Source organism: Polyodon spathula, chromosome 35 (assembly GCF_017654505.1).
Source record: "Polyodon spathula isolate WHYD16114869_AA chromosome 35, ASM1765450v1, whole genome shotgun sequence".
Classification (NCBI taxonomy): domain Eukaryota; kingdom Metazoa; phylum Chordata; class Actinopteri; order Acipenseriformes; family Polyodontidae; genus Polyodon; species Polyodon spathula.
Window position 1 is genome coordinate 492110 of NC_054568.1, and position 12005 is coordinate 504114.

Genomic DNA, 12005 nt, shown 5'->3' on the forward strand with positions numbered 1-12005 from the left:
ACCAAGTATAACAATTTCAGTTCATGCTTGTGAAAGTGTTAGTATCCTACAAGAAAAACATGAAACCAGAAAACGTCACAATACATACACTTTTAATTTTGTTTTTTCTGGTTTTTTTTTTATTGTGCAGTGTTGTGTGATACACTGCTAACAGCTCTATAACCAGGATGAACCTGGCTCTTTTGCAGAGTGGTTAAGACCCTTGCTTGAGGTGTGCAGGGTCACTGGTTCACACCCAGTTACACATGCCTGAAAAGCTTTATATTGTTGTTTGTAAAATATATATAACGTTATTGTAAATATGTAATTATTGTAAACTGAAAATTACCAATAAAAATATATATAAAAGAAAAGGACTGTCCTGTAAAGACTAGATGTTATTAAGTTCCACATTTGGCCTGTGAAAAAGTCTGAATATTCCCACAGTATTATCACTCTACTGACAGGCGCCTGACATTTTTCAGCCATCAAGCCTTTACATAAAACAGCATTTATTTTTACTGCCCAATGATTTTTTCCCCAATTTAGAATGTCCAGTGATTTTTTTTTCCCCCTCACCACAGCAGTTCCCCACACAGCTCAGGAGAACTGAAGGTTCAGTGGGGCGTCCTCCGATCCCACGACCAAGCCAGCTTCCTCTTCTACACCCAGGAACTCCAGAGCAGATGTCAGCAAGCTACTGACTTCTAGAGGACAAAGGCAGCCCTGCAGGTGTCTGCTCTGAGCTCAATGGGTGCCTGGCCAGCAGGGTGCGCTGTGTCACAATGAGGAGAAATGGTCCCTACCATTTTGAATATTGTTTTGTTAATTATTATTTGTGTAAAGCTATGTCTGTTTTTTACTATTCTTTTTTTTCGTGCTTTTTTATAATTTTTTTTGGTGGCCACAGACGGCAGGATGCGATATCAGCAAGGATAAATTGGAAGTCAGACAAAAACATTTAAATATGCCGTTAATGTGAATTTGGTTGTTTGCATTTGGAAGGAAAATATCTCTGGCTAAAAAACAACATGGAAACACCCAGAACCCAAAAGTACAAACAAAATAGCATGAGAAAGAAGTGAGAATTTCCATGAAACTACCCCAGTGAATACAGTAGCGCACGCCAGTGTATAATTTACAGTTGACAAACGGTTGAAAGTGCATTTGATTTAAAACAGCTTAGACGGTCTGCAAATGCTTTTTTGATGTTAAAAAAGCATCAAATAAATAACTGAGGAGTTTAGTGTGAGAGTGGCAGTTCTGTAACAGAAAAGAGAAACAGTGCAAGCTTGCTTTGTGTACAAGGCTCGCAAGGGGACTCACTGTCAAGGGGGTGGTCATGAATCACCCCACACACAGAGCTAAACGACAGGCTGGTTTTGTTACAGTACTGAGCATTGGTCCGGTGATCTAATAGCAGGGTGAGGGGGTTGAAATCGGCCAACACTTGATTTCTTGCTGATGCAAAACCCATTTTAGATTGCTAACAGCTTTGGCTGACTAATGTTTATTTGATTTATTTATTTATTTTTTAAACACAGCAGGATGATTACATTCTTTATCTGCTTTGTGAAGCAAGTATGAAACTCCACTGCAATAAACCCAAAACTTTTGCGGCTGGTTTCATGGACCCTGATTAGCTCTAGAGTTAATCGGGGTCTATGAAACCAGCAACTGGTGTGTGCAAGTGATATATGGCAGACATTACCCCAGTCAACAGGGCAGTAATGTAAACAAATAAGATACCAGGGCTCTCTGTGGGATTAAAACCAAGCCAATAACTGTTCTTCTTACCCCATTAAGCACCACATACACTTTTCTTTGAAACTGAAGACAAGCTGTATTTATGTTGTTTGATACATGCTAAATCAAAACTTTCATTCTAGAAGTTTTCATTCTGAAATGTGGACAATGGCACCTAACGGGTTAATAATGCTTGCCCAACATCACACTAATAGGCTAGCTCAAGAAGCAGTGTATTTAATTAAAGTTGAAACATCTGGTGATAAGGTTGCTGATGTTAACTAAGAAAATACATCTAGACCCAAGTTTCTTATAATCAAATAGTATACAGGGTTTCTGAACGGCAAAAGTTACACACTGGGGGCTTGATTGAGGACACTGGGCATATACAGCAGTGTTTATTAAGCATTCAGATAGAATATGCACATTTTTGTTGCCTCGTCTGAAGCCCAGCGGACACAAAAGTCTACAGAAAAAACAAGCGATCCTTCCTGCTGCGCAGTCCGACTGCTGACAAGGACGGCATTATTTTCTTTACACAAAACACACCTGGTCTGTCAGCGTTCATATCAATAACATGTTTTAGCCACTGTCCAAACATGCCACCTTCCAGGAAAGCTGACATAAGGCAAATTAGACATAAGAAACATTAGGAACGAGAGCAAGCCATTCGGTCGGTCAACACTCGCCCGCTTCCTGGTCGCTGAGTGATCTCCAAACTTTGTCAAGATGAGTCTACTTTTAACATCACGTCCTGGAAAATAATGATCCAATTTAGTTCAATAAATCAACATTCAACCTGTTTTACTTTCATTTTTTCATCACTTTCTCCCATGTGTCCGGAATAGTTTCTTTTAACAGGGCGTGGTAGCTTTTCAAGGAGATCAGTGTACAATAACTACCAGCAATGGTCCAGGAGCAATATTCACCAACCACATACTGAAAATGTGATTAAAATGCAAAGGAGTGTTCGTTTCATCAGGGTCCTTATTCAAACAATGGGGACCACTATTCATCCCATCTGTGCTCGTCCGGTTCCTACAAGCTGATTGATCTCAAAACTGTAAGTTTTAAAGGATCCCAGTAGCCCATTCCAAACCCTCATAATCCACAGGCTTATTTCCGCATGTGCTGTACCATGTTTCAAATTAAAATACACTTACAATAACATGTCATTCCTTCAAAAACAGGCCACTGGAGACATATGGACTTATGGAATTAAAGACATTTTTATCGATCAACGGTTTACTTATTTTCTCTTTATCCAATACTGAAATTCAAAATGCACATATATTAAGATATGCATATTGTTTCTTTTAACATGACATTAATAGGGATCGATCATACACTACCAGTACAATGATTCCATCTCAGACATTCAAGTTTAACTGCACTATGTACAATATATTTAATATATTAAATCTTCATAATTGGATACATCGAATCCTCTGTTTATATTCTGTATATGTACAATATAAATGACTAGAGTCTCTGTGTTAAAATAAATAAATAAAATACAACAGTCATAGCTTTGCAATGTGTCAGAGTCGGATTCCCCCCATCAGATCTGGAGCTTTCCAACATGGCTGAGCTGCTAGTTCTCAGGTCTTCTGCGTGTGTAGAGAGTCTGTTGCGGATTTTAGCTGAAAAGGTGCTGCAGTGTTTCATCATAGCTATACCACAGTGCCACTTGAGGAGCTGCCATTCTGTGCTGTCAAAGTCTGGAGAGAGAGAGAGAGAGAGAGAGAGACAGATGAGCTGGTAACGTAGCGATTGTAGCTCACAGATCTCACCTGATTTTCACTTCCTGATAAAGAAGTCTCAAGTGTGTAGTTTTGAAAGAAACACATGTTTCAGCACACGAGCATTTTCATTTGAAAACATATCTATTACTACTTCAGATTACAGGAATATTTCTATTTATCTGCCTTGTTCTCTGAAATGCTCATGAGATTTAAAAAAATGTTATTAAAAAGGATGATCTTCAGATTATCTACAAACTATAACGTTTTGGATCTCATTGGATAGTTTTATAACTATGTTGCAACACGGTGCCATTAGCGAGTACAGCACACAAAGCAATATAAAAACATACAAGCGGTCTAAAACCACAGCTGAAGTTTGTCGTACTTCATAATCTGTTTTTCGGAATAATGCTGTCGAATCTCTCTTTCAGTTTGCTTGACTAAATATCAAAAGTATATACTTCATCCTGTAGTTGTTTGTATGGTGCCAAACACACTTCATACACTGATTTTCATATACAGCAATGCCAGAACTACAATCTACATATTTTTTACCTTGTGGCAAATCACAGGCAAATTTCCCCATCATAGTCAATGTTTAAAATTTGCCCACAGTGTAAAACCAGGGCTGTGATCTGACAGAATAAAGGAGCAGCTACACTCACTGTCTTCCCGGGGCGCGCCCAGGTGCAGATCAAGCCCTCCTGGCAGGCGGTGATGATGCAGTCGTCGAGGAACATGAGCACGGAGAGGCGCTCGTGGGCGATCTTCTTGCAGACGAGCGGCTCCAGCAGGGGCACGTCGTTCATGCGCGGGCACAGGGTCGTGCCCAGCACCTTGGCGGCTTCGAGGCGGCTGCTGCGGGTCACCGCATTGATCTTGTCGTTGCTCTTGCTGATGTTCCCCAGGCTGTGGTAACGCTTGTGCTCCTTGTCGCTCGCGGACTTGTCCGACTTGCGTTCCTGCAGCGAGAGGGTGGCGAAGCGCCCGATACTGAAGGGGGCGCCCCCTTCGGAGACCGCCTGCCCCTTGCTGGTGTTGGTGACGGCAGGGTGGGGCAGGGAGTTGGAGCGGGAGAGCGAGCGGGGCAGGACTGGGCCATGCGGAGGAGGGTGGTGGTGTCCGGGCGGGTGGTGCCCAGCAGTGCCCTCGGTTGTGGTTGTAGTGTTAATTGTTGCTCCGAGATTACACAGATTGCTCCCCCCGCTGACTGAAGGATGTATTACAGAGCTGAAGGTGTTGGTCAGCGTCCGAGCACGCGACAGAGGCAGGTGAGGATAGAGGACGTCTTCCGTCAGGTCCCACAGGCAAAACTGGGTATCCTGGCCCACGGATCCGAAGCGGTAGGTGACAGAGGTGCCCGCTTTGGAGCTGTGCTTGGAGAGCCGGGACAGGGTACTGCTGGTGCGCACGTGCCCAAAATGAACGGGCTCCTGAAGGTCTTCCTCGCTCCCGCTGAATTCCACGGACCCGTCCTCTTCCAAGCTGGTGGTGAACGGGTCGAAAGCCACCACGTTGACCCACGACTTGTGGCCGTGACCCCTGGCGATGACCCGGCTCTCCCCGAAGGACCACACTGTCACCAAGTCATCTTCCCCGCCTGTAGCCAAGTACTTCCCATCGGGGCTCCAGGACACGCAGAGTAGCCCCCCGAAGTAGCTCTTCATGACCCCCTGGAGCTCCATGGAGTCGAAGTGGAAGACGCGCAGGCAGCCGTCCTGCCCCACGCAGGCCAGGTGCACACCGTCAGGGGAGAAGGCAAACTCGTTGAGCCCACCCTCGCCCACAGCCCAGCGCAGCAGCGGGTTGCGGGGCGTCTTGCCCTTGCAGGTGTAGACAGCGAATCCATCGCCCTGTCGCAGCAGCGAATACTGGGGAGCCGTGGTGCCGCAAGGGTGCTCCACGTTGTACAGGTAGAGGGTCCCGCTGGCGTGAGAGGCCAGGAACAGCTGCTCTGACTCGGGCAGCCACTTGAGACACGTCACCTTGGACTTGTCGATCAGCCTCTGAGGGGAGTTGCGAAGGAGAAGAGGAATTATATTATAACAGAGGTACATTATGTACTGTTTGTAACATGACACAAGACCAAAACAGCAACCTGTGGTTCCCAAAGTAATTCTAAAACTCTAAACCTGATGTGTTAAATTTTAACAATACACTCTGATGCACGTTACAAGTGGTCCACTAGGACCACACCAGGCATTGCGATACATATCGGATCTCGACTTGCACACCGTGTCGTTCATGTACTGTTACAGCCGTAGTATATAAGAGTAGAATCCAGAACAATTAGGATACAGCATCATGAAATGGGAAAAAGAGAATCCTGAAGCAGACACCACCTCTAGTGCCAAGGCAGTGGCGATTGAAGCAATTAAGAGAGATATTAGCACAAATCTGTTGTCCGTTGAAAAAATGTAATTGGATTTCTGCAAACACATTTAAATCAAAATTATGTTAGCGCTCACTGTTGCTGATGCAGTTGTAATGTTTTCTTTTCACGATACGGTGTCTCTGTTCTGACTAAGCTTGATCAATCCGAGGTGCGCTGACTAGGCAAGTACACCCTTTCAGTAATCATTTTAGATGACACAATTTGCTGTGGCAGCTTTTTTTTTTTCCTGGAAATTGTGCTCATTATGCAATCATAATTATTTTAGAATGAGATCGGGGACTAAATCTATCTTCTTTTGTTGTGGAACAGCTCTGGGCCTGAGGTATTAATTCACAAATCCTCTTGGGTCGAACTGTAACTGTTTTGCTGGTCTGCAGCAGTTCCATTAGAAAGCTGCAATTACCTGAGCTGCACAGTTCCGAGCCACAGAACACCTCCTCTAAAATCCTTACAGGAAAGAATTTGAGATTTACAAGATGGCACAATACTTTAAAAGCAACTGGAGCTGACAAAATAGCTCCATGCATTTCCTCCGCAATGCACATCCATTCATTATACAAGGTCTCAAATGTGCAGTTTTGAAAGAAACATACGTTTGAGCAAATAACTATTTTAAAACATGCTGCTATCTGATAGAACTCTAGGTTAAAGAAATCCTTTTGGAAGCCATGCATTTTACACTGTCTTGCACTTTCTGGGTCAAGGTGAAATTGTTCCATCCCTTCCAAAACTGCACAGATAAGATTCATAAAATGACTGTCAGCTACAATTTTCTACCTTTACAAGAACCAACTAAACACATCTCTGGGAGTTATTTAACGATCTGTTTCCCTTGTGTAGTGGTGTTACTGACCCAATGTGTTCAAGATACATTCTTACAGATTTACTGACTGTATGTAGACTCTCCCTCCTCCCTCCATCTTACAGCCTCTTCCCCCCTTCGTGATATAGTGGAGGAGATGGATGGTCATTCATCACCCAATTCTGAATTTAGAGCTGAGGTAGGTGGATTTTATGTTGCTGACAGAATTGTTTTGTAAAAGCAGAATAATTGACAGCAAGATCATTTTACTATTTAGTTTCAGATTTAAATTCAACGACACTGGACTGTATGCTGAAGGGGACATCCTTGAAACCTCCTCCACAGAGTTACAGCGAATGACAGAAACAGATGTTCACACATCTGGTGCCACTGTCTCATACACTACATTCACAAGAACTAAAATAATATACATTAAAGAAAATGAGTACAGGGGTCCCTGGAGTGGTGTGCAGGGCGAGTCAAACAGTCAGGGGAGCGTCCTGGCTGTGCGAAGCCGCCCGTCTTCGCTGGGGGTTCCACAGAGTGCGTCGCATTGGCTCTGGCGCTGCTGCAGGTTCGGGAGGCAAAATCGCCAGAGACCGATTCTCCTCATTGCGCTACAGCGGCACCTAGTGGCCAGGCGCCTGGTGTGCTCAAGTGGACACCCCCAGGGCTTGACCGACAGCTTGTCCCGGGTGTAAAAGGGGGACTGGCTTGGTTGTGGGATTGGAGGGCGCACTTCTGAGCTGTTGTGGGGAGTTGATGTGGTTACATAATGGCAAGAAAAAATGAGTGCAAAATATTCGGGCACTGTAAATGCAAAACACTAAGACACTGAAGAGCTTGCTTACAGACAGATAGTTTTATAGCTGCTTTGTTTAACTGCACATACCTCCTCGTTGAACAGCTTGCTGGTCTCTTTCTTGATGGGGTCCAGGTACTGCACCTGCCCGGCAGAGAACCCCACGACCAGAGACACGCTGTCTGCCGTGGCTGAGAACTGGTTGAAGTCGTGGCACGTGGGCTGCGTTCCTTTGTATATCCGCTTGTCAATGGGTTTGCTGAGATCGACAGCCTGAGAAACGGGACATGGAGAGGATTTCCATTCAGCCCGGTAGCATTGCGTTAGCAAACTGTCCATTTAATGACACATTGCAAATTGAAATACAACACTGGAGATGCAGCATTGGCATGACACCAGAACAGGTCTCCTGTAACAGTGTTTCTGAAAGGACAAGGATCTGCAAGAAGGCAAGCGAGCCTTCAAGTGACATCCAGTCTTTAGTAAGCATTATGAGGGGTGAAAAAATATTAAGAGTTGGAAGTCACAAAAAAAACAAAAAAACAATGAAAATTGGAAATAAAACCCGATTAGATTAATTGCACTAGTAGTACATATGGAAAAAATAAATATGTAATTTAACAATTTCTACTAATGTACCCTACTTTAGTACTACTAAATGTTTCATTTTTGTCATCTTTACCACTAACATGCATTTACTTTATTCATAATACAAGTAAGGAAAAGCTGAAAGAAAATGCTTTCTCTGAAGGCCTCGTCTGGCAACTGCTTGATAATGAACCACTTCCTGTGCTGTAGGTCGCAATTTCTAAGTGCGGTTTTATAACGAGAGCGACTGGTAACTGAAGTAAAATGAACACCAGCTCAAGAAAAGAGGGAACCTTTTTATAACCAGAAGCGCCAAAATATTTTATATAATAAAACTGCAGCTTTACTCTGTCAACTCACTTTACTGTCTGTTTTATTCAATCTATTTTATCAGGGAATTTCAGACTGACAGGGTCTTTCGCAATTACGTCAGAGGGACAAATTCAAGCAAATTTTAGCTGAAAAAAAGCACTGGAAATATAATCAGCTGCAATAAACTAAGCAAATATGGAACTCCTTATTTTCCTTCAATTAACACATCTTCATTGATGAATCAGAATACTGTATCTGCTGGTTATTACACAGATTGGTATTTACTTAAAGCCTTTTGTATTTCCTGCAAGTAACTAATGGCTATGTACTTCTTTCCTTACTTCTCTTGCTAGAGATAGACTTCACTTCAAGAGCCTTGAGACACGCCCTCAACGGCACCAAGACACGCCTTCAAGAGAGTGAATGAGTCACCTCTCACAGGTCTGGATGCACATTAAAAAGTGACTGAAGCGAAGAAAATAATTCAGCCAGCAAGATGCTCTGAATCTAAAGACCTGTGAGAAGTTTCTTCAGGGTTAAAGAAGTCACATGACCTACAGTAGGAAGTGATGCAGTAAGAGATTTCCTGGAGCACAAGGCAAGCATACTGAGAACTTCCTGTAACCTAGTCTGATAACAGATAGGATGTCAATGAAAACTCATGTTTTCTACAATGTGCGTTTCTTTCAGAACTGATACCTAGATAGTAAATGGAAGTGCATTACATGCCATTTATGAAATGATTTTATAATTAGATGGTTAACCTAGACTTGCACTAGAATTGAATATTATTATTCTTCCATTATTACACATTTCCCAGCTACAATAGCTGCAAGGACTATGCACAGCCATGCGGCTCTGGCTTTTGAATTGAAGATATATCCCCGAGTCTGAGCTGTGCTCCGAATGCAGTGACTTTGCAGTAAACTGGCTTGAGATTATTTTAAGAGGGCTGGCTATAGGTAGGTATTTGTCCTGGACAGTAAATCTAAATTTTCAGTATCAAAATTTTACATTACTTTGCTACAGCTTTAAATCTGAACTCTCCAAAAATGTCATGTTCTGGGTGGGGGTGGGGGTGGGGGGGGCTGCAAGTGAACCACGGGCACTGCAGCAACACCTAATGGTGGAATATGCGAATTGCACAAAAGCTACAGATTGTCATTTGGGAGCACATCTGGGTAAACAAGCCTCTTCTACGTAGTTTTGTCAGCGTGTCTTCCAGCTATATTCAGAAAGACTGCAGCATGCTTTCTCAACTGGAGACAATGTTTGGCACACTTAAGGGGCCAACAGCACTCAAGGGCGGTTTGTGAACAGGGCAGTCACTGCTCCTTCCTGGCCCTATGGGTAAAACTCACTTCACTGGTTCAACCCCAATTAGTAACCTAAAGGTACATCTCCATTATCACTAAGCACATGCAATTTGGTGAAATGTATAATGTATCTGAAAGAGTCACGGTCCCAGTAAGCATTAATCTTGGACTTCCATGAATGATCAAAAGAACCACGAAACTGTGTGCCGTGACAATGTTGATAAAGAAAGCCCATCGCTTCTTTGACACACCTTTCCTGGGTCTCTCTCAAACAGACGCTTCCGGCTGTATTGTGAGATTTGTGAGACAAGACATTTCAGGAGGCTAAAAGACTCCAGAGGTGAATGGGGAGGCAGGTAACTGCTGGGCAAAGTCACCTTGATAGTTCTTGTAAAAACACTACACTGTGTACAGTCACTATCTGTACCATGCTTCAGTGTGCTGTTGCCTTTTAAATCTTAACACAAGTATAAGAGGTGAATGGAATTGGGGCAGCAAAGGATGTTAATATGATCTACCTGAGGTTTGTTTTTCTGACAAGAGTTATTACAATATAAATACATGTTTTTTCATATGGACAACAATCCTATACTGTGCATACTTTTTACATACCTTTTCACAACACGTAGTATGTATATTTGATAATAATAAAAAAAAATAGTAATTATAATAATGCTAAGAATAAATGTTAGGTAAAGTAATAGCGTATGCCTTTAAAATTATAACAAGAATTCTAGTGCACATATTGTTTGCCTGTTTCTTCGCTGTAATGTCAGTGTACTGCAAAGATCACACACCCCCTTCGACCTCGAACAAATCGTTCTGTACATAAACGATGCATGTTTGTTATTAACCAAAAAGATTTGTGTGTTTATAATTTGGTTTGCTGCAGAGATGTGCAAATTAAGTTTTAAAATAAATAAATAAATAAAAAAAACTAGTAAAAGTGAATGCCAAAAACCATGCAGGCGTGCCCCAACTGTTCCAAAATAAAAACATTTATGGATTCTCGACGTTTGTCTGGAAAAAAAAATAAAATAAACTACACTGTAGGCAAGCAGTAGAATACACCCTTGCAGAAAATCCGCCCGCTTCACTCCGGTTGCAAACGCATGCAAAACAGTGTGGCTTATTATTTTTTCTTGGCGGTTCCATGACTTATTTACCTTTTTAATGTTGGTATAGGTGTAAAAATATAGCTCCCTGCCGACATTGAAGCAAACTCTTTCAGATTCCTCGCCTGGATCCTCCGGCTGCAGCTTTACCATTGAGACCCTGACAGGGGGCAGGAACCCGGCCGGCGATGAGGATGCGGCGGCGGCGGCGGCGGCAGCGGCAGCAGAAGCCGAGGCAGCTGCAGCGGGACCAGGAGCTGCGCCACCGCCTCCAGGGACTGATCCCGAACCGGAGCCGGGACCCACAGCGGAACCCGAGGAGGGACCTCGGGGCACCCCGCCCCGCTGCTGGGAATCAGAGAGCGTGACCAGTTTGTAAAAGCCCTCCCTTGTCCGGAACTGCGATTTAATTTCATTGAAATCCTTCAGAGTGCCTCCATCACCGGCCATCTTTATTACAAACACACCCGAAAAGGAAACACAGGCACCTTGACCTGGAAATAATACTACACCACCACCACCAAAAAAAAAAAAAAAAAAAAAGACACAAAATCTTATTGTTTTTGCTTAGACAACCTAGACGGAAACGCACTGAAATATAAAGCAACGCAACATCGAATTCGGATAATAACTTGAAAAGTGCATGAAATCACCCACTTCCCGACACATGTTAACATCCTCGATGTGGTAACAGCGTTACTATGCTACACTTCCATTAGTGGACTGTACCATATTCAGCCTGCTAGCTCCACTTTTGCACGCTGGTAGGCGCTGATTCTCAGGATGAAGCAATCTAAGTTTGTCGGCATTCTTGCCTTTGGAAAACACAGGCATCGCAGCGTATGGTCCCGGGCGGTTCTGAGTAATTCAAATGCAAGCGTTTTAATTTAATATTAATATATAAAGAGTCTTGTCGAGCGTTTTGACAGAGCCCTGGCAAACACCAAACGGAGTGTAAAGGGGCAGCATAATCACAAACACACTTTGAAAAAAATAGTTAAAAAAAAATAGACTCTAAGCTTGATAGATGCCATTTACTAAAACTAAACAGAAGCAAAGAAATTGGAACAAATAACGTTTTTCCAGATTAGACCAAGGTTTTAGTCTTGTTGCATTTTTACTGTACTCTACCCAAAGCAGCTATTTACCTCTGTGCTCTGTTTGGAACCCATTATCACTCGAAAATGGAATACTTTAATAAGCTT

The 12005-nt window shown here is 43.0% G+C and overlaps 1 protein-coding gene across 1 annotated transcript; it reads right to left on the minus strand.

Annotated features, from left to right (window-relative positions):
* Positions 1-685: 685 nt before the first annotated feature.
* Positions 686-11282, minus strand: zmp:0000000529 (WD repeat-containing protein 20). The gene is made up of 4 exons (XM_041234677.1): positions 10852-11282; positions 7560-7742; positions 4136-5476; positions 686-3446 (listed from the first exon to the last, which is right to left on the minus strand). The coding sequence occupies exons 1-4, from the start codon at positions 11248-11250 to the stop codon at positions 3399-3401; spliced, it is 1971 nt and encodes a 656-aa protein (XP_041090611.1). The 5' UTR covers positions 11251-11282; the 3' UTR covers positions 686-3398.
* Between the last annotated feature and the right edge of the window lie 723 nt (positions 11283-12005).

Coding starts and splice junctions, on each gene's coding strand:
- zmp:0000000529 (XM_041234677.1), bottom strand. CDS start 11,250: ATGGCCGGTGATGGAGGCACTCTGAAGGATTTCAATGAAATTAAATCG. Junction 5,477..7,559: donor GCAAGCTGTTCAACGAGGAG/GTATGTGCAGTT, acceptor AACTCCCCTCAG/AGGCTGATCGACAAGTCCAA. Junction 3,447..4,135: donor GGGCGCGCCCCGGGAAGACA/GTGAGTGTAGCT, acceptor CTCTCTCTCCAG/ACTTTGACAGCACAGAATGG.